This window comes from Felis catus, chromosome D2 (genome assembly GCF_018350175.1).
Source record: "Felis catus isolate Fca126 chromosome D2, F.catus_Fca126_mat1.0, whole genome shotgun sequence".
In the NCBI taxonomy this organism is placed as follows: Eukaryota; Metazoa; Chordata; class Mammalia; order Carnivora; family Felidae; genus Felis; species Felis catus.
In genome coordinates this window covers 22,692,306-22,715,759 of record NC_058378.1, presented here as the reverse complement: position 1 = coordinate 22,715,759, position 23,454 = coordinate 22,692,306, and the positions used below count along the sequence as shown (strand labels likewise).

General features: G+C 42.1%; 1 protein-coding gene across 13 annotated transcripts in view; it reads left to right on the top strand.

The window, feature by feature from the left end:
• The window catches only part of RHOBTB1 (Rho related BTB domain containing 1), a 123,514-nt gene that overhangs the window by 97,167 nt on the left and 2,893 nt on the right, over nucleotides 1-23,454 (top strand). For 10 of the 13 annotated variants that reach the window (XM_011287376.4, XM_023240475.2, XM_023240476.2 and 7 more), the window contains 5 exons: nucleotides 5,637-5,822; nucleotides 9,013-9,992; nucleotides 11,796-11,914; nucleotides 17,750-17,900; nucleotides 20,713-20,801. In XM_011287376.4, the coding sequence (XP_011285678.1) occupies nucleotides 5,637-5,822; nucleotides 9,013-9,992; nucleotides 11,796-11,914; nucleotides 17,750-17,900; nucleotides 20,713-20,801 (1,525 nt within the window). The other 3 variants (XM_006937807.5, XR_006586942.1, XM_023240479.2) reach the window with 3 other exon arrangements.

Sequence of the window (23,454 nt, the reverse complement as noted above, 5' to 3'; positions counted from 1 at the left end):
TTTCTCTTCAGGGAAAGCCAAAAAGGAATGAAAATGAGAGGTGGTGTTGGGAAGGAATTTATTACCACAATTTCACCTTCTCCTGTTAAACAAGCCTTCTTTATGTCAATGCTTTCTGTTCTCATTGACCAGGAGTTAAATAAGATTTCTTCTAATAAATTACTTGTGCTTCACTCAATTTCCCATGCCTTCAACTTTTTCTGATGATTGTATGAGGTTTAAGAATATACTAAATGGAGCTTAGATTGTTCAGTATGGAAAATGGTATATTGAGTGAAAAATAGCCATTTTCTATTGGATGATAACCCACAACCTTCTGTGGTAGAGGCCAATGCCCCCTGTGATATTTGTATCATGATAGAAGAAGCAACCGTTCTTAAGACTCAAGTTTTATCTGTCTCAGGGTTTGGTGGCATTGGTGGGATGTTGATATGGCTTTCCTGCACTTAAGAGCGTGCACTGCTTTGGCTACTCAGTTTTGGAGGGTGGGGGAAAGACTGGTTTAAAGTATTGCTTCCTACTAAACGTGCAGTTATGGGCTTAGAAGAAATAGTTGCGCATGCTAATCACTCCCAAATCTGGATATATTGCAGGGTGTTTTGACAGTTTTCCCCACATAACATCTGTACTTAAGAAGCCTCACTGCTATTGGTAAAGTATTGACTTGATTTCTCTGCTCACATCCAGGGCACTGCATGGTCCTGCCCTGCTCTCCCCAGATCCCCTGCCAGGCGCTCCCCTACAGACCTCTCCATCTTCCATGAGTATGAGCTTACAGAGCCATTCATCTCCTGGTGGTTATGTTCACCGATCACTGACAACTCCCCCTGCATCTCATACACACCGGGCTGCTTCCCTACTAAAATTCTCCAAAGCCACGTGTTACACATTCCTTTTCTCTGCCATGCTCCCAGCTGTTCTGTGCTGTTTTGATCTGTTTGCATAGCGCTGTCAGACTACATGCATGAAAGGTGTGTTGTTGACTCGAATGGTTTCAAAAATGTTTCTGTAAAGAACCTACCTAAGTTGTAGGGGGAGAAGGAAGCTTGAAGCCCCAAAGGTGGAGGTCAGGGACTCCTGCGTGAACCTTTGCCAGAAGGAGACCTGTGCTCATTGGCAAAGGAAAGAAGGCCATTAAAATGTGATTGTGATCTCTACCAATATAAAGGATATAGGAGTTTCTACTCGAAAAGGAAATAATAAGCAGTACTGACATATAAAGAGGTGGGGTCCTACCACAGAATGAAAGACTTTAAGGGGCATATTAACAACGACATACTTATTGGTCACCAAGTGTTCGTCAGCAAGGAATTGGCCTTTTGGAGAAGGGCATTTGGCCATCCTGCTCACAGCTATGTGGAGGACCAGATGGAACCCACAAACGTTCACAATGGCCTGTCAGACTGGCCTGATGTTGGGCTCTTAGATAAAGGATAATTTAGGTATTTTTCCTTCACTTAACCAGATAAGAAAATGCAAAGGCAGCCCCCTAGCCGACAGTGGTGGTGGACTGGATGGGACTAGGAAAGGAAAGATAAACCAAGAAGATAAGAGCACTTGTGTGATAGGAAAGAACTTGGAAAATCCATTCTTAACAACACATTTTTTTATAGTGACTATCTACCCTTCTTCAACCACTTCTTCAAAGGATGAATTTGGTATTTCAGATTGGAAAAGCAGCATTGCTTCTGGTTGCCTCTCTGACCTTTTCCCACCACGTTTGCTATATTTGACTATAGATATTACAAAGACAGGCCTTGGGAACTTGTACAGCCTTTGCTGTTTCAAGTCTAGCTTGGGCCAAGATATGTGGGCAAGATGCACTGTGTTCAGATTTTTTTTTCTTTCATCCTTCAATAAAGATTGGTCCCAACTTTGCACACACTTCTTATGTTATCCAAATACCTTTGCCAATTTTTTACATGCTATCTTTGGCCGGTGTTCTCCTTGAAAGATAACTGAAAAAAAAATATGCTGTCTTGTTTGTTTAATATCTGAAGAAAAACTGGTACAACTCAGGTTGGCTTTATCAGCACAAGCATTTTTGGAGGACTTGGGCCTTCTGTGACCCCCCCCCCCCCCCGCTGCCCTCTACCCCTGTATGAAGCAAGATCCGCAATTATTTCCACACACAGATTTACTTTGGATTATTTTTTACTTAACTAATCAAAACATCATTGCATGGGCATTATTTGATGTGTTAGTACCCTAGAGAAACTTTTACAGTAACATTTTCCCCTTAGGGAAAAGAAATTACATTTTTCTCCCCAAAATAAACATTCCGTAGGCAAGCAACTGAGACCCTGCATGCTTAAGTCCTTTGTAACCCTGGCTTTCTTTAATAAAGCCACTTAGCGGGGTCCACAACAACAACAAAAAATTCCAAACCTCTTCCTACCCCTTCTCAGTATTCAAGTGCTGGAGTTTAGCGTTTTGTCTACTCTGTGCTTTGCTTCTGCAAAGAATTCTCAAATTCTTGTGCTTTCTACTCCAAATAGCTGTAGGACGCCATTTAAATCCTATCAGATTCTTTTTACAGCTGAAATAGGAACCCTGAGGTCATTTCTAGGCTAACCCTGCTGCATAATATGTGAGAATGCCCTCATCACACATTCCCCTCCCAATTATTTTTAAACTCAACTCTTCAAAGTAAAAAAATGTAACAGAGCCATGGAAGTGGAGATGCTAGAACCTGCCTTTTTCTTTTTATCTTCCACAGGAATGGCATTTTTAAACACGAGCTTGTGTCAGACACTGAACAGTCTCCACACAGGAATGAATGTTTTGATTAAAAGTTATTTAATAGCTCTAGTTCCTTGGAATTCTGCCTAAAGGGGGAGATATTCTTAGCTGCAGGTCCTGTGCCTTCCTTGACTAGATAGAAAAGAGGCTAAAAATCTACAGGGAATATGCGGTGTTCTCAAAATAGTTACTTGATTGTATATGTGTTTATATAGCAGAGAATACTGCTATGTGAAGAATTAGGAATTAGAAAAGAATATAGAATTAGAAAAGAATAAGGAGCAATGTGTCAAAACAGCATCTTTCTGTAGCTGTATCACTACATCCGCTGATTCCCCAGCCTTTTGGTTAAAATCAGGGTTAGGGTACTACATTATTAGGGCAGGCCAGAAAAATGGCCCCTACAATTTATATAGAATGTTTTCTTAACTTGCATTCATATTTAGATCAACAACAGTTAAACCAAAGACGTTGAAGCAAGTTGGTAGGTAAAATATGATCTTATTTCTTAAGTGCTTTGAGTGTAAAGTAATGGAGATATATTCTCATAGCCCCTAACTGTGCATTAAAAAAAAAAAAAGGAAAAAAATTTCTTTATTCCAAGGATACAAGTAGAATTTTGACTCAATAAGTTATTTTAGCTTTTAAGGTAGTGTTGTGCTCAATACAACCTCTTCTCTTTAACTATCATCCTTTTGAGGCAAAATATTTACATAACATGGAATTATTTTTCTAGCCATCCAACAGCATTTCATGCATTGAGATATTGCTGCGACACAGTTAGAAGTCGGGCCCTCCGGACCTGTATTGGGTGACGGCATTATGCTATTATCATCAAGAGATTCCATTGTTTCCAACCCCCAAGGTCCTGTCTGTACTTGTTTACAGGTCAACCGAATAGTAACTCGTGTGTGCTCAGTGGCTTGAGTGTTATCACCGTAACCTTGGCAACCGAGCCAGCTCTGATTTCAAAACCTCACATGCTGTATCATAAAATTAGATAACAGAATTGACATTTAGCTTCATGTCTGTCATATAAATTAAGCTCTGAGAATATTTCTTTTATAGCCATGTGCTTCAATATGGAAATAGGCGCCAATTAGAACAATTTTATGCATATACATACTAGTCCACATTTAGGTGCTGGGTACATTCCTCAATTCTTCCTCTACAGTATTGAACCTCACATATTGCCATGTTAATCTCACTGTGCCAAAATTCACGGTGGCTTTGTTTTATGATCAGGATGAAGCTTATAGCAGAGCTGTATCAGATATCCTATACAAATAGGATTATGAATAATAGAAAACTCAGCTCCTAAAAAATGTAAAATTCAAAGCATTGCTGGGTACTGTTATTTATGCTGATTAGAAGTAAGGCTGTGCACAGAATATTCCACTAACTAAATCAGAATCCCGACGACAAGACAGGCTTCCCTTTCATTTATATATTTATGCATATTTTTACACATATTATATTTTCCAGTGTCTATGAATCTCTGATAATATCTTTATTTCAAGGACATTCTAAACCTGCAGATTAATACATTCATCTACTTTGAGTCCCAGGTCCTCTTTTATAATTTGTAAATATTTTAATCTCAGGATTTTCCCCTCTACTTGCTATGGTCTGATGCAGTTTTCCTGGAGTATAAATTTAAAGACTCAACTTGTGAATTACATTTAATGTAAGCACCCTGCAGTTTTCTGCATTGCAAATGATTATTTTTAGAAATTTTATGGTTGCCTGGATATATTTGTTTGTCTTCATTGATATGTAGGGGGAAAAAGCTCATTAATGATTTAAAAAGAAGGTGTTTTGATTCATCGACTTGATTCTTCTCATTACATAAACAATAAAGGCAATAAATTAACATCTAATAAAATTGTAAGAGTTTATTTCTGAATTTAGCTGCAAGATAGTCTTGAATCCTTGGGCATAATTTTTCCTGTTCTTTATATTCTTTTGCCTCAATGTTTTCAAAGTCACCATTCAGCATATTTTAACCTAGATGATTGGTTTATAATTCTTATTAAAGATACCTTTTAGCAGCTGTCAAACACCATAATTGAACAACCGTTTTATGAAACGGTTCTTTGGCCTCTAAAATGGTAAGTTGTTATGTAAAAATAGAAGATCTTTATGTCAAAACTGACTGTAAAATACTTTTTCTTTTCCCCGTTTACCTGCTGTGTCATATATACCATTTGAGAAATCTGCTTCCAACATTCTCTTATTACCCATCCATCTAACTATTGCTAGTTTTCTGTTAAATACTACCTTCTTGCCATATATCTAGTAAAGAGTCAAAATTCCTGCAAATTCAGGACATTTTCTTTTCAGAAACAGATAAGTGGTTGTGCTCTCTACATGTGTGCTTAAGTGGGAAGAAGGGCAGAAATCCTTCTGTGTATTTGCTGACCCTGTACAGCAAATACCTGTTATGTTTTCAGTAATGTTTAAACTGTTTGCTTTATCTCATTGGGTTGAGTCATCATCACCTTTCTGTTTAAACTGGTAAAAGGTAGTTCTTATTATTTTATTTTATCTTGAAACTATTTCTTGTGATTAACAGAAATAGTTCAGCATGTTGTGGCTCCAGGACTGAATCAAATTTGGGTAGTCATTTGTATTGTAAAAGAACATCTTTGGAAACTTTAATACATAGGCGTTCTGCAGTGCAATATGAAAATGAACTCGGGCTGTGTTTGGTGCTGGGATGTGGGGGCTTATCCGGCTGTTTGCATGACTCCGAGATGTATTATACTATCCTTTTTTTTTTTTTATTTGTGACATGATATGGCATTAGATGGATGGGGGAGGGGAGGAACTATAATGATAAAAGAAAAAAAAAGTTATATGGAAATACAGCTTCTTTTGTGATTTCCTTTTAGGTCTGATGTTGTGGTCCTCTGTTTTTCGATTGCTAATCCCAATTCCCTAAATCATGTGAAAACCATGTGGTATCAAGAAATCAAGCACTTTTGCCCTCGCACACCTGTTGTTCTAGTTGGCTGCCAGCTAGATCTCCGCTATGCTGATCTTGAAGCTGTTAATCGAGCCAGACGCCCTTTAGCAAGGTAAGCCAAGGGACTCAGTATTTTGCTGTGCTGGCCAAATTAAAGTTTAGAGGTAACAGAAGTCCCTGTAGCCTAGGGTTATGCTCTTCGGTGGTTCTGGGGCCCCATCAATCAGCCATATGCTTTAAGTTAGTTTGTTAATACTGACCCTTCTCGTGCTCACCGTCCCCTCTTAGGTGAGGAACCCATTTTTGTAAACTGGTTGGCCAGTTCTGGAAATGAATTTTATAATTGCAACCTGGTGTGAATAAAAGTGTCTTGGGGGCACCTGGGTGTCTCAGTCAGTTAACCGACCTACTCTTGGTTTTGGCTAAGGTCATGATCTCATGGTTCATGAGTTCAAGCCCTGAGTTGCACTGTCTGTGCAGAGCCTGATTGGGATTCTCTCTTTCCCTCTCTGCCCCTCCCACGTGTGCTTTCTCAAAATAAATAAATAATTTTTTTTAAGTGCCTTGAGGCACCTGGGTGGCTCAGTCAGTTAAGCGTCTGACTTCAGCTACACGAGTTTGAGCCCCACGTTCCAGCCCTGCATTGGGCTCTGTGCTGACTGCTCAGAGCCTGGAGCCTAGTTCGGATTCTGTGTCCCCATGTGTCTCTGTCCCTCCCCCACTCACACTCTGTCTCTGTCTCTGTCTCTCAAAAATAAGTAAACATTTAAAAAAAATTTTTAAGTGCCTTGAAATTTGCAAAATACTAAACAAAATAGCAGCTACTCATAGTAATGTCATTCTTGAAACTATGATTAGTTTAATAAAGTTAATGAATATTCAGATTGACTAGTCCCAGTTCTTGGCCCCCCAGAACATCAGGTTCATGCAAATACACATATCCAAGTGTTTTTAACCTTCTCGTTTTCCCCAATCCAACCTCTGAGAATATTTCAGTCCCAAAATGGTGGTGTCTAGTTTTAAAACATCATATGGACCTATAGTTGCAAAACAGGAACACTGGTATTTAAATGTTACTAGTAATTGTTTTTAAATTTTTTTTAATGTTTATTTATTTTTTGAGAGAGAGACAGAGACAGAGCATGAGTGAGGGAGGGGCAGAGAGAAAGGGAGACACAGAATCTGAAGCTCAGAGCTGTCAGCGCGGCGCCCAATGCAGGGCTCAAATCCACGAACCGTGAGATCATGACCTGCACAGATGTTGGACGCTTAACCGACTGAGCCACCCTAGTGGTGCTCCATCTAGTAGATGTTTTTTAAAATGTCACAACTTTAAAAATCAAACTGAGGGGGGATTTGTTTTACTTGTATAAAATGTGAATACCAATATTAGGGGGAAGTAAGAGTTTTTTAAAGCCCATGTCCCTTCCATTTTCCTGTCATAAAAAAATAGCTTTATATATATTTTATGTTTACATTTTTTGCCAGAGAGCATAGCTTTCCCAAAAGTGTTGATATTAATACCTTCCTTCAATGTTTGCCTGATAGGCTTGTTGCAATTTTGTACAGACACAGCTTTTTACACTCTCACAGCAAAAGCAAATAGTATTTTCTTTAGACAATTTCGGATGTTCTTGTTGCATTTTGGATAAATTTTCTGAAAATGTTTCATGTCGTTTTCACAGTCCCTCTATTAAATGCATGGACTAGGAATTGAATGTTAGAAGCCACATAGAGGGAAAGGGGACTCACAGTGAAAGAGATACTGCCCCTGGCATCCAGAACTTTCTGTGTAAAAGAATATGCTGTGATAATCAGGCCTCACAACCATAGACGTGTGGAGGACAGGAGGAGAGTTACAGAGCACTAGAGGACAGCAGAGGGGACAGTCCCGATCCCATGAAGGAGCTGGTATTTGAGCGCAGTCTTGAAGAGTTTGCCAGTTAGTGATTTCCAAGTCAGTCCCAGGAAGAAGGAGCACAAAAAGCCCAGAGAAGCAAACTTTGAAGTTAAGTCTTATTCCCTGCACTTCCCTCTGCCTTTGCAACACCCTGCCTTTTTTCCTTGTGCTCTGGCCAGGGCTTCAGATCCAAACTGTAACCAGTATTACCGTATTTCTCCTAAGACCAGTGCCTTTCACACACATTGCCTTCAATTTTGGAAGCCAAATATTTATTTAGGAAGATCAATTCCTAAGAGTGTGTCTCAGCATCAAGTGTGTGTTTGTGAAGAACGGAACGACAAAGTTATGTTCTGGAACCTGTCTTTTACTATGCTATGCCATAGTCACAGCACTATTCCGCCTGGCCTCCCTGGGTTTGATTAGAATGTAAAGGGGCCTTGTGTGCCAGCCTGAAGGGCTGTGTGGAACCAGAGGAAATTTTTAAAAAGAATTACAGCTGGAAGTCATGCTTGTGTGATGTAAGGATGTTTCGTGCAGCAGTGGAAACTGTGGGCTGAAATGTGGAGAGTCTGAAGAAAGACAGTGCAGAGGCTAATGCCGTAGTCCAAGTGAAAGAGGCTGAGGGCGTGACTGCAGAGGCAGAAGAGAAGAGAAGCAGTTAGGCATGAAAGGAGAAGCACAGATCTGATGCAAGAGACTTAATTGGCTATTGGATGGGGACCGTTTAACTGGTCTAGGACTAGGGGCTTCTAGACTCTTAACTGCTGGGCAGGGGTCTCTCTTCAACTTGCGAATGTGACCTGAAGCAAACCCTTTAGACTCTCTGCCTCGGTTTCTTCACGAGGTGGCATGCGAATAACACCCCTAGGGTTTTTGTGAGGCTCAAGTGAGAAAAGGTATATGGATTCACTGTAAAGTTATCAAGCAAAATGTAAGCATAACGTGGTGATGAAGGTGCAGACGTCACAGTTGTGATCATTGTAACAGCTAATATTTGTCAGGCACTCCCTGTGGACCAGGCACCGTGCTAAGCATATGATCTCATTTCAACTTCTCAGTAGTCCTTTAAGATGTAGGTGTTTATTATTCTTATTCCTATTTTACAGTTGGGAGAACCAAGGCTTAAGAAGGTTAAGTAACTTGCCCAGGATCAAATAGCAAGCAAATGGCCATTACTTCAGTTATTATAGTTACTCCTGAAAGCATTTCTTCCCCTGCAGGCCTGAGTCCTTTATATTTGGAAAGCTTGAGGTAGATCGATTTTTCAAGAGCCTTATTAAAAGTCTGAATAAGGACTTTAAAGGTACAATTCTATTAGGTGCTTTGATAGGCCCTTGTTACCTTTTTTTTCCCCCTAAAATAAGGCTGATTATATTTTTTTTTAAATACTCCATTTTAGGCCCATAAAGAGAGGGGATATTCTGCCCCCAGAGAAAGGCCGAGAGGTTGCAAAGGAGCTGGGCATACCGTACTATGAGACAAGCGTGTTTGACCAGTTCGGAATCAAGGACGTGTTTGACAATGCGATCCGAGCAGCGCTGATTTCCCGCCGACACCTGCAGTTCTGGAAATCCCACCTAAAGAAAGTCCAGAAGCCTTTACTTCAGGCACCATTCCTACCTCCAAAAGCCCCTCCGCCGGTCATCAAGGTTCCAGAATGTCCCTCTATGGGGACAAGCGAAGCTGCCTGTTTACTGGACAATCCTCTGTGTGCCGACGTCCTGTTCATCCTTCAGGACCAAGAGCACATCTTTGCACATCGAATTTACCTCGCTACCTCCTCTTCCAAATTTTATGATCTTTTTTTAATGGAATGTGAAGAAACCCCAAATTGGAGCGAAGGAGCTGGTGAGAAAGAGAAGCAGAGCAGGGATTGCCAGGGGCGGGCATTGAGCCTTGACCCAGACGAGGAGCGGGAGGAAGGAACGCCAAGGACACCTCAGGCCAATCAGTGGAAGGCCTCGAGCCAGAACCTGTCCCAGCAGGAGAGTCTGGCTCTGGAAGGCGAGAGCTCGACTCCGGAGACACAGACCTTATCAGGCTGGAGCAAGGGGTTCCTTGGCATGCACAAGGAAATGCAAGCCAATCCCGTTTCAAAGCGCGTGGGCCCTGTCACTGTGGTCAGGATGGACTCCTCCGTCCAGCCAGGCCCTTTCCGGACCCTGCTCCAGTTTCTTTATACGGGACAACTGGATGAAAAGGAAAAGGACTTGGTGGGCCTGGCTCAGATCGCAGAGGTTCTGGAGATGTTTGATTTGAGGATGATGGTGGAAAACATCATGAACAAGGAAGCCTTCATGAACCAGGAGATTACAAAAGCATTTCATGTCAGGAAGGCCAATCGGATAAAAGAGTGCCTCAGCAAAGGGTCGTTCTCAGGTGAGGGGTCCAACGGTAAAGTCATCGATCCCTTTGGTTGTGATTTATCAAACATTAGCTGTTCCCAAATAGGCAAGAGAGTAACCAGCACTAACATGTGTCCATGCTTATTTTTTTATGTAACCTTCTAGTTTGCATGTATCCATCTATTTAATTCTTATCAGACTAATGGGCCAAATACTATTCCATTTTGAAGATGGGGAAATTGACAGGGAGGTTAGGCATATTGCCTGCAGGTTGTAGAGTAGTAAATGGTAGAGCCAGGATTTGCACGCAAGCTGCCCTCTAAAGTACCCTCACGGCGGTGCTTCTCAGTTAGGTCACATTCCTCCTGAGCCTGCACCAGAGCCAGAGCAAGTCAGCTTGATGTTCAGCTCCTTCAGGCTCCCTTCCCTGACCACATCTGCTCTCCACTGACCTTTTGGCCTTGAAATCCTTGAGGTGATTTTGGCAACCCTCTGCCTTCGTATCAAGGGTGCCTCATCCGTCCATTTTCCCCTCCCTATCCTTTCTCGCACTCTACCACCCTACACTTGTCTATTTCTCTTGCCTCTTCTTTATCCTTGATAACTATGCTGTATGCTGACCACAGTGTCCTCACATAATTGCTTGTTTGTTTCTACTAAATTCTGAAATAGCCTTCTGTGTGTGTGAGTGTGTGTGTATTTCATTGTTAAAATTTGACTTCCTGACTTTTATTTACATGGATACTTCCATTTTGTCTTTATCTTTCATAATGCCTTGGTAGTACATATTTAGTACTATACATTCAGTAATTGATTACTGAGTCTGTTCATTAATTTTAAAACTTATGAATAATATTTACTTGAAACAGTGACCATCATGAAATAGAAACAATCATGAAAAGAAATGTTACAAACCTGCAGTAAACAATGGACCTTAAGTGAAATGGATTGAATCGCCCTCCCCTTAATGCAAAGGCATAATGACCAAATACAACATGGAACTTCAACTGGATTGTCTTTAAAAAAAAAAAACCTATAAATACAATTTAGAGATAATTGGAAAATTTTGAGTATGAACTAGACGATGATATTACTAATTTTCTTAGGAGTAATAATGATATGATTATCTAGAAGTATATTCTTATTTTAGAAAACTCTTGATAAAGTAGTTAGAAGTGTCATGCTGTTAAAAATGTCTACACACATAGGGGCACCTGGGTGGCTCAGTTGGTTAAGTGTCTGACTTCCGCTCAGGTCATGATCTCACAGTTGATGAGTTCAAGTGCCGCATTGGGCTCTGTGCTGACAGCTCAGAGCCTGGAGCCTGCTTCAGATTCTGTGTGTCTCTCTCTCTCTTTGCCCCTCCCACACTCAGGCTCTGTCTCTCTCTGTCTCAAAAATAAATATAAATATTTAAAAAATGTTTACACACGTATATATACACATACACACATATTCACTACATATACACACACACATATACTCATTTACCCATAGTTAAAGCAAACATGGCAAAATGTTAACAGTGTGATAAATGAGTTATCATTGTACTGTTTCTTCCACTGTTCCGTATGTTTGAAATTTTTCATAGTAAGGGAGAAAAACTATTCCTCTCCTTTATGTTACCATGTGGTTCAGAGAATTTGTATCATGATCTCATGTGTCATCTTATATACTTACTCCTCAATCCTTGGATGACATAGAGGGATCTGGGTGTAGTGGTTGATACCAAATCACTAAGTAGAGACACAGAAAAGAGAGTTAGGCAGGTTGGTGACTGTGGGTTGAACTCTCAGCAAAGCTGGCTCATGGTTATGTTTCTTCAATCTTTGGGCAGATGTGACGTTCAGGTTGGATGATGGAGCCATCAGTGCGCACAAACCGTTGCTGATCTGTAGCTGCAAGTGGATGGCTGCCATGTTTGGGGGCTCGTTTGTGGAAAGCGCCAACAGTGAGGTATGTGCCTTCCGAGAAGCCTAAGTAGTATCTTTATGACTGTGTGTGTGTTTGGTTAACCAGACGACTTCAGCTCTTCAACTGCTTCCATGGAGGTCACCCTCTTCTTAATTTTGCTGTTATGGGGAGCCATGGTCCGCTGTTCACTCATGGTGTGTGAGCACCTGAGTGGTACCTGCGCATCACCCTTTTATGGTCACTGCTGTCATTTGTAAAACATGATCAGCTATACTTTTTTCAAATGTCACCAAGCAAGACACTATCGAACTCACATGCAATTGGGGCAGTCTGTCTTCCAGAAGTTCGGGGTGGTGAAAAGTTTCTTCGCTTACCCGCATCCTGGGCTCAGCTGAGCCCCCAACCAGACGACGGCCCTTGAGAAGCCACATCCTTGTGCCCCTGCCTTCTCATCTGCACCATGAGGGGTGCACTGGATGGCACCCCTCGACATCTCCTTGAGCTACAGCATCCCCCGAGGCACTGCCCCGACTCGTCTTCTCCAAGCCTTTGTTAACTGGAGGAAGACAGTAATGGAGCAAATGGTCATTCCTCTGAACACACTGCTGTCAATGCTTAGGTCTAGTGGAAGCCACTGAGTCACTTCTCAGACGCTGGCCCTATCTCCGAATAAAAGATATTCTTAGAGCAGAGTAAGCAGTATCTTGAAACCATTCTGTGTTCATCTTTTTACAAACCCTGTTGGAAAAGAAAGAAAAATTCCATTCAAGCACTTCTAACTTTAGTCTAGAAGAGCAAGCATTTTTGTTGAGTTCTGAAAGTATTTTTTAACCATCTTTTTTTAAAGGGGGACACCCCATCAAGTTTATTGTCCTAAGAGGCTCGCTTTGCTGATCTCAGCATCTCTCCACACTTTTAAAAGAAATAGAGAAAACAAGAGCTAACTTCTCGAAAGGGGCACTCACACCAGAAATCTGAGCACTCCCACAGTGACCCGGGAGCCTGCATTTGCATCCCCAAGTAGGGAAGCAGAGTCACGGCCTCACAAGCAGGGATGGCTGGGGCAGAGGAGGTCACTAGGCCACCTCCCGCTTTCAGAACAAACTGCAGCTGCTCCTAAACCAACTCCCAGCAAAAGGCTGTCTGCTGTGGGGGGAGGAGAAATGTTAGGATTGTTCTGATGACCTCGCTAGCTGTCTGCCGGCCTTTATAAGCCCGGAGGTCTGCAGCTGTGAGTAGTGAAGTCTTTCCTGTGCCACCAAAGATGTTTCCGAGCCATGTCACTGAAACTACGCCAGCGTGGTAGAGGCCGCCCAGTGAAGGGCACAGGGCTTGAATCTCAGCTCCTCCACGTATAAGCTGTGTGGCCCTGGGCATCCTCCCTCTCTGGAAAGCAGGATAATAGCCACAGTGTGGTGGTGAAGTGCAAAAGTCAACACTCGCAGATCCTCATGAGCATTAAGTAAATGGTCGCTGCCATTAGTGTTATTTTGATGTCGGTCGTGTTCATATTCTTTCACTCTCACTTCCAAGAAAATTTGGGGAAGCCACCGATTAATAAGCCTTCATCCGAATGGCACTTCACCGGCTCCAGTAATCTCCAGAGATGAGGAGCCCGGAGGCTTGCTTCCCTTATGTGTCCAGCTTACTGAAATGTGTGCTGATTGTGTGGCAGAGCACCTGCTACTGACCCAGCAGAGAACTTGATCAAGGTCAGGAACCCAGGCACAAAGAGACACTGTCAGAGCTGACCTCACAAATGCTAATCCCCTTTATCCCTTCCCAGAATGGACTGTAATCGTCTCCAGATTAAAATGGGCAGGAGAGGTGACCAAAACAAAAACTTGGCAGTGAACATGAATGCACTCGTCTATGGTTAACAGCCTCTCTTGGAGGGGGCCACCTGTTTAGCACTACCTCTTAGAAAGACTAGGTCATTTGCCACTTAGAACGATAGCTGAGGCTAATAGGTATGGATGGCTTCTACCCAGCTTAGAAGACAGAGACCATGGACCCAAGCAACAGGAGGTCTGTGCCAAATTCCTTTAGCCAGTGAATCAGGAATGCCATGAGCTGTTGACATGTGTGCCCTCATCTGCCCCTTCTCTTGATTTCCAGAGTAGACTATAATGGTTATATAGTTTGAACTCTAGTCTCCGTTTGACCTTGGGAAAGCGACCGGCCCCCTCCAAACCTGTGTCCTCATCTTTAATATGGGGATAACAAGAGAACCTTCTTCAGAGGGCAGATAAGTCATGAGAGTTCATGTGTAAAACATGGAATTTGGTGCTTGGAACATATGAAAGCTCAAGAAATGTTGGTGACCATTGTCCTGGAGGATCCTTGTTAAATTCTTTCCATGAGTAATTGAAAGTCTTTGTCCCCTGAAAGCCCCAAGTTAAAAAAACCCCAGTTCCACACTTCCTAAACCAGCCAAGTGTGGTGGACGGGTCACGGGGAGGGAGGAACATCAGTTAAATGCTCAGTAAATATTCCATGACTTGGGATCTGTCCTTTGTAGGCCACCTTTTAACTCTTTATTGTCCGGTGAAAACCTGACTTCCCGAACCTCAAAATTCAGTCTTTCTTTCTTTTTGGCATTAACAGAATTCTCATACATATCCAGAAAAGAATAAGATATACCCATTGATGTTACTTTAACGTTTTTTTGTCATTTAATATTTAAGAAGACATTGTATTTTACTTCTATTTTTCTCATTACTTTTAATGTAGCAGTAAGCATAATTCTCTCCCCAGAGGTGCTCAGCAAGTGGTTCATTAAAAATGCATGCCTGAATTGTAGTAAGCAATGCTCTGAATCTGGAAAACTTTCTCATCCTCTGTGAGACTGTCTCTAATTATAAGCCTAATAGTCTGAGCTGATCTTTGCAATTAAAATTTTAAACCAACGAAACTGGAATAAGAGACGTAGTTTAGGATAGCATTAGAGTCTCTTTGCTGACTCTTATTTCTTCTAAGCTATGTCCAGCAGGTAGGATGCAAAATTCTTAATTCCATTTCTTATATAGCTTCATATATATTGTTTTTAAAGTTCTATAAAGTAGTCTCTCCATTGTTATGCAGTTAAACATAAATGTTGAAATGACAGAAACGGGCTTAAAAAAAAAGAAACATGAGAATGGTGTGTGTTCTAAACGTGTTTTTCGTTTGTTTTCATTTGCTCTAACGGTCCTTAACATTATTTGCCCAAAAAAAGCCATCACTTCAAAAAATTGTTTGCCTTATGTTACACAAGAAGGAAAAAGCAAGCCACAGATGATGATAAATGTCAGAACACTCCAGGGGCAGCTGGGGGGCTCAGTTGGTTGAGCTTCCAACTTCGGCTCAGGTCATGATCTTGAGGCTTGTAAGTTCAAGCCCTGCATCGGGCTCTGTGCTGACAGCTTGGAGCCTGGAGCCTGCTGTGGATTCTCTGTGTCATTCTCACTCTGCCCCTCCCCCACTTACAATCTCTCTCTCTCTCTCTCTCTCTCTCTCTCTCTCTCAGTCTCAAAAATAAATAAACGTTAAAAAAATTTTTTTAATCAAATGTCAGAACACTCCAAAGACATTGAAAGTATTGGGGCAAGGCTGCTTACAGGAATCTGTCATCTCTTGTTGCTAGAAATAATTTCTTTTCACTTAGGATATTCATTTTGTCATGACTTAGAACACAGTCTTAACAAAAAATGCTAAGGTAATATGAATATCTTCCAAATCCAGAGTCTCCGTGAAGAAGAAAAAGCTGAAGGTTATCACCTCTTCCAAATCTCTCCCATGTAACAGATGAGGAAACCGAGGGTCAGAGAGGGAGAATGATTAGTCAAAGGTCACATTCATTTTAGTGACAAACCCCCAGGCCTTTCCCAGCCTCTTGCCCTGGCATCTAAGACGTTGTTTTCAAAACAGCAGACCTCCCCGTAGCTGAGAGAGCAGGTTTTCACAGAAAGCTCTGCGACTTTTTATATTTATGATCACTAACACTTTATCACACTTAGGAGTTTGTAAAATGTACATACCTTCACTACCAAAATGGTCCAAATTTTAAAGTTTCACAACTTAACCTTCAATTATGTATAAAATTGTACTAATCCAAACACAATCTGCATAAGATGAATGCATGTGTACATAAACGTATATGTATGTAAGCATATGCATAGGTACAACTGATATTAGATTCACTGGAATAGGAATTAATTACAATACAACAGCTTCTTTATTTTAAAATCACACCAGTAACAGTGTCTACTTGCCAGGTTCTATCTACTGTAGAGGTTGCCTAGAAACTTGAAATGAAGACCTTTGTCAAATCCTTGATGGTAGTAACCCATACAGCTTATTTACCAAATCATAATTGTTTTCATTGACTATGTCTGAAAGGGGGTGTGTGTGGAATTTTCTTACTATTTCTGGGAAGTTCTTTGGGCCTTCCCTCTGATACATAAAGAGAAAGCTCTGTCTGAAAGAACAGTCCCTGTCTGAGGTGGCTGGTGGCCATGCAGGAGAATGACATAGAAGGCTGAGATAGCTTAAATGATTCTGGAACCACAACACTAGAATGCATTGACCATGAGACCCATGTAGATTGTGGAGAGAGAGAGAAGGAGGGAGAGGTTAGATGTATAATAGAGATGTAATCATCTTTCTGTGGTATATAGAGGTTTGCTAAGCACCAGAAATCAGAAGTTTATAACTGTTTATCCTTCTCAACTTAAAATCTGATTCTTAAAAACTGTTAGTGAAATACAGTACTTTATTATACTGTGAGCCAAACAAACCTTTGCTTCCTTGCCATGAAGGGTTTCTTGTACTGCACAGTGGCTCTGACCACAGACCTTAGAATTATGCTCCCTAAGTTCAAATCCCAGACACTGACTAGCTCTGTGACCTTGGATTTGGGACTTAACCTCCCTGAACCTCAATTTCCATACCTGTAAAATGGCAAAAATAATAGTCTCTTCTTCCTGGGGAGGATATAAGGATCAGAGTAGATCACAGTACCTTGTGTATAAGAAGCCTTCAATTTTTATCATTATCATTCCAGTAGCTAATACCAATGGTACTGTTCTGTACTGTGCCGGGGTCCGTCTTGTAGAGTTACTTAGAGTCTCTATGCTGCCCAGCAGTGTGCATCCTCATTGATCCATGCCTTGGTTCTCTAGTGAACTCCAGCATATATTAATATTAGCAACAACTACAGGTACTCAGGAGACAGATTAGGTAAATCCTACAAAGAAGATGCCCAACCAACTATTCCCCAGATGTCCCAGGTAAGGATTTCTCTGGGTTCTCTGAATCTACTGATACCTGATAATGTTCCGATAATTTTGAATCTATGCGGTCGTGTCATAGGAAAAACAATGAAGTGTGTATATTGTGTTAGCCGCTATCGATAGAACGTTGGAATCGAGCCAGTCACTGTGGCAACTAGGTGGTTCCTCATCCTCTGTTTTGACATCTTAGAGAGCTGGGCTCTATCGTGTGTCAGCAACAGTGTGGTTTGCAGCTCCCCCCAACACCTGTCATGTCGCTAGGAGATTTCTTTCCCCACAATAGAGTATTATAAGGTACTTGGCAAAGAGAGCCCATAATGTCATCATACATTTACAGCCCATTTGTCTGATTTATAAGTCCAAATAGCCATTTAAAAATTCCAAATCAGGCTTTGTCAGGCAGCCCCACTCTTTTGTCATCTACAAATCACACTGTTATGTGTAAAGCAGTAAATAGTGAATGACTTCTATACACAGCCTCAAAGCAAGTGTCCCAGACTTGCCAATATCAAATCGTGCAGTTGGGATATTTATAAGCAGTGTAGCCTGAAAATGCACCCACTGCTTTCTTCAGCAGAACTTAGCTTTTTAAATAACGTTTCAGGTGTATCTCCCGAACATAAACAAGATGTCAATGCAAGCGGTATTGGATTATCTTTATACCAAGCAGTTGTCACCTAACTTGGACCTGGACCCACTGGAATTAATTGCCTTGGCAAACAGATTTTGCCTGCCACACTTGGTTGCACTTGCAGGTAAGGCCGATGACTGGGGGCCATGCAGCGTCTGACTGTCGGGCTTGTCAAAATTACACTTAAACAAAAATAACGTTTCCAGGGAATAAAAATTAATTTTGTATCACCCAACATAAGACTGTCTTGTTCAGGGTGGTGGGAATTGATCAGATGTATCAGACAGCCCAATTCAATTCCACAAATATTTTCTTAAGCACCTACTTTGTGCTAGGCCCTGTTGGGTGATGCAGTTATCAAGATGAGTAACGCATGATCCCTGCTCTTGAGACCGACGCTCTATGCACTCTGCCTCATTTGTGGACCATGGAATTTGAAATAAAACTATTGTGTCCATATTATCCCCATAATGTGTGCTCAGACACAGTCTCTAAGAAAGAGGCAGTAGGAGGCAGTGGCTAAGAACATAGGCTACAGAGCCAGATTTCTCGGGCTCAGATCCTGACTCCACCATTTCCTGGCTAGATGACTTCACACTTAACCACTGTGTCTCTGCTTTCTCTCTCTTTGGAATGGGGACCATGTTATTCTACTGTAGACTTGTTACGAAGATTAAGGAGTTAAGATATATATATAAAGTTCTCAGAACAGTGTCTGGCACCTAGTAAGCATTATGTAAGTGTTTTTTTTTTTAAGCTATTTTAGAAAATGTTCTGACATTGTCAAGAGCATTTTGGGAGAAAGAAAAAAGGGGGACTTGGCTTCACTTCTCAAAATCTATGTGTCATTTCTGGATTTGTTCAGCTGGTAAGCTGAAACAGGTCTAAATAGGATATATATATTCACATACCTTTTTTTTTAAATGTAAACCTTCAGCTTCATTCACTGCAGGTGTCAGTTAGCAATCTGGGTGTTTGTCACTACGTTAGCTGATGCCTGTTAATCGTGAAAGCAGAAATAGTGCCAGTTTCATACATTGGCCTGCCTGTCCCCCTCATGCGGAAAAGTGCCTGAGCATATTAGCTTCCCAGTAAATACCTGTTGAATCATTAAGTGAATGAAAATGAATGTCGGAACAAACTAACTGGTCTTATCTGCACTTGACTTTCTGGCAGTGTGTTTAGAAAAGAAAATGTATTCCTCTGGACTCCAGGTTTCTACCAGGAGATCAAAGTCCTCCTTGCCTTGCTTCTTCCCCCACTGGAAAGAAAGAAAGAGATTGTTGAAGCATTGCTATTTGACTTTTTAAAAACTATTTTTAACCAGTACACCCAGAGTGTACTTATTTTTTAAATGCTAACTCTAGTAGGCTGCAGGAAGCAGTTCCTTTTTTCAGAGGTAGAGATTCTGATCCATTTGACTATCCAGTTTTTACAAGTATTTATCCTTTGAGGATGAACTGATTTTTTTTTTAAATAGTCAAAACCAATTTGGAGCCAGATATGCTGAAGAAGGTTTGTGATTAATCTTAAAATAATGCCATTTCTGCTTAAATGTTAAGTATGGTGATGAAAACATGGGACTGACTTCTCCGTGAAAGGAACTGAATCAAAGAGAGCTTCTCGGGTAAACGACAGACTTCTGTGCATCTTTCCTTTTGTTATTAAATGCTATCATTACTATTATGATTAATATAGAGCTTCCTAAGAAAATTCCCTTAATCATTTATAGTGTTTGGTTAGTACAGAGTGTTTAGAACATGTTTTTTTTTTTTTGAAATCAGTTTGTGGCGTGAAAATGCTTTGCAAACCTACATGTTAAAGGAATGTCAAGAAATGTTGCTATTAACTTGAAATTAAAAAGTCCAATGACTTCTTTGGAAAATTTAGTCCCAAATAGTTCTTTGTCAGTCCAGCCAAGGAAGATTGTGCCAAAGAAACCATTCAAACATAGATCTCGTATTGACCAGATAGAGGCATGTTGACTAAGACGTACGTAGAGCCAGAAGAGAAGGTAAGCATGATTAAGACAGTTTATTGGACTAGAAGAATAGATTCAGTGGCTAGAGATGAAAAAAGCACCTTGACATCAAGGAGCTAGAAATGGGAGCCTAGATTGTGCCCACACAGGTCAATCCCAAATGCAGGTGATGGCCCCAAACAGAGGCAAAGACAGTTCAGTCTCAGAGCCACTATTCCAATTCAGCTTCCAAGCCTTGGATGCAGCTCCCAGGCTTAAGTGGCTCTCCCAACCATATTTTTGTTACCTCTGGGCGAAGGTCTCCCCAGTCTTTAGACTCTAAGAAGCTGAGCAATAAAGATGTCACCCATCTTCAGGTGTTGAGACAGACATAGGCATTCAAATTTTTAATTCCCCATATGGATCCATTCCTCTGATACTCAGTCCCTCCACTGTCAGAGACTGTTGAGAATTGGAGTGATAGGAGTGGAGAAACTGTGAAACAGGAAGATAGCAGAGAGTCTAGAGGATTCTATGAAAGCGCTGGATTCTCCAGAGCAGAACTATCCGATAGAACTTTCTGCAGGGATGGAAATGTTCTGCATCTGTTTTGCCCAATATACATGTGGCTATTGAGCACTTCAGTGTGACTGAGGGTGTGAATTTTTAATTTTAGTTAATTTTAATTTAAGTTGAACTTGTCTCATGTGGCCGGTAGTTACCATACTGGACAGCAAAGGTCTGGAGGACTCTGGCTATTTCAGAAGTGCAAACGAGCATCCCACAGTTGTTGGTACAGTGGCTGGAGACCAGAATTCCCCATGCTGACAGGCCACCCTGAGCTGAGTTCAGATGGCTACCAGAGCTGTGTCCCATACTTCCTCTCCAGTTAGGTGGTCCCAGACCAGACCCTCTAGGCGAGATGTCTGGCTTACAAGGTATGGTTCAACTTTCTCCCGTTCTGTCTCTTCCCCAGAGCAGTATGCTGTTCAGGAGCTGACGAAGGCCGCAATGAGTGGCGTGGGCATCGACGGGGAAGTGCTCTCTTATCTGGAACTGGCCCAGGTCTGTAACAGTTTGCCTTTCACCTTTTCAGTGTGTTCAACCAGTTCATTTAATGCTGATAAAACATTCCGCTGTTGCATCTGTCTAAATAAAGATGTCACCACTGAGTCACAGAGGGCCCTGTGTACACTGAGAAGATCTGAGAGTTTCACGTTTCATGCACCATTCACCCTGCTGGGCTTCGTTTGAGAAAACAACAAGGACCCTACCCCACGCCAGCCCCATTGTCCCCCGAGGCACCAGCTTCACATGTGGGAGAACAACGTGGGGCATGATAGGGGAAGGTTTTGTCTCTCCTTGTTTGAATTCTTGGACACATATTGGCCAAGATCAGACAGTTTCTAGAACTCCACGAAGCCCTGTAATGCCCTACATCTTACTGCAGCTCTCCTGGGGTTTTCCAAAATCAGTATTTGTTAATATCAATATTGTGATTCCATAATCCCAGTACACACTTGCACTCTTCCAGCGAGGACCCAAGATCCAGCTCCAGCTTTGTCATGCATAACTTACTCAAGGCACAAAGCTAAACTCTGCCTCAGTTTCCTTATCATCCTGTCAACCTTACAGATTATTTTGAGAATCAAGTGGGAAAGAATGTCCAAGAAAGAGCAGTGAAGAGTAGAAGCCCTCTCACAATACAAGGCACCCATGCGGGATGCTTACTCCCTGGCATAGACTTCACTGACAATGAGTTTACAGAGGAACTAAGAAAAAATTCTTCAGTCCTTTGCTCAGCCCACTGGCTTTGGTTTTCGCTCCCTTTATGTGTTAGGGCGGTGGTTTACTAAGTCTTAGATCCTTCTCAGTTAAGGGAGAGGAAGTGGTTTCAGGGAGAAGGGGGGAGGAAGTAGCAGGCCGAGATGGCTGGGATTCCCAAAGGGAAAGGCAGAAGAGGACTTTACAGCAACCTGCTCATTGTAACTTACCATGCAACAAGTATTTTTATTTTCTCCCCACATATCAGACACCACCCTAGACAAAAGGACATGTGGCTACAAATGGTATGGGGCAATCATAGGCAGTGAGAGAAATAGAAGCATGAATTACTAAAATCCAATGGGAAACATAGCCCAGTAGAGGTTACAATTAAAAACCAAGAACAGACATCTGTTGCAGTAGGATTAGCAAGCTCCCATCAAAACCAGGGGCGCCTGGGTGGCTCAGTAGGCCAGGGTCAACCTCGGCTCAGGTCATGACCTCACAGTTTGTGGGTTGGAGCCCCGCATCAAGGTCTGTGCTGACAGCTCAGAGTCTGGATCCTGCTTCGGATTCTGTGTCTTACCCTCTCTCTGCCTCTCCCCTGCTCATGCTCTGTCTCTCTCTGTCTCTCAAAAATAAAATGTTAAAAAAAATTTTTTTTAACTGGTTGTCCATACTTGGAATCTGAGGTCTTTTGAAACAGGTCTGGAGCATAGTTTACAACTTGTGCTCTCTCCAGTAAATACTCCTCCTGGAGAAAAATGAAATGACCCAGAATTCCATATAGGGCAAGGCCACTTGAGGTAATGATTTGCAGTTGTGTTGATTTTCTCTGTGTCCCTGCCCTGACACGCGTTGGCAGGAAGAGTTGAGGATGGCGTCTTCCATATCTTAGCTCATTCATTAAACCCTAGCCTAGTGGCATGCTGGGCTTGTTTCACAATGAGCCTGGGGACAGGTGAGACCCTGATCTGTTGTTGCATTTTCCAGTTTCCATGGTGTAAACCCCCCCACCTTAACAACGTGAAATTGCTGAACTAAGAGTAGGGAAGAAATAGGCACAACTGACTCCCTTGGGCGGGTGCAGGCCAACTCCAGGACACCAGTGCCCTAATCTTACTTTCCGAAAGAAACCTGATATCAGGAGAAGTTGGAAGCATCAGCCAAAATTGTCTATAATGTTGGGGTTGCAATTCTCAGAATTTCTTGAGTTATTTTCTGAGGACTTCGCCTTTCTTCTGGGCCTTTGTTCACGGTAGAGACGTGGGTAGAGAGGAAGCACCCTGTCACTTTCGGGGCTTCACCCAATCAAAGAAACCTCAGGACCAACAAACTGAATGGATGTCTGAGAAAGACGTTGACAGAGTGTGAGGTGTGGAGTAGACCTGCCAAATTTGGGGAGAAATGGGGAGGTGACTGTCGATCTTTGAGCACGAAGTCTGTTCTGATCACAGCTCCCTCAGCTGCTACCTCCCCAGGCACCTGCTCAGAAAGGAGATGCTGTGAGTGTCGACTCCCTGCCACCCTGCCCACACCACCCCCTCTTCTCAGGTAACCAAAGGACAGGTATAGGACAGTTACACATTCTGCAGTCTCCTCTTTCAGATCTTCGGCCCCAGCAAGTTGAGTTCTGACATGCGACACAGAGTGCTCCATGGCCTAGGCTTCCCTAAACAGAGTTGGTGTCCCTGCTCCACTGCTGGCTGGCACCTTCCTGAGGCCTCGATCATTTGTTGCGAGTGGGCCAGCAATGGGGGAAGCTGGGAGATAAGGCGTGCTCTCAGCTCCTGATCTGGCATGGTGATTATTTTCGGTGCGCCTATCACAGGGGCAAGGAAGGGGTGTGCCAAACATTATATTTGGCTGGCATTGGAACCATGGCCAAAGTCAAAACATTGTAGTCAAAACAAGAGGTTTACTGAATTAGTCATACGGGCCCTTTATCTCTTTC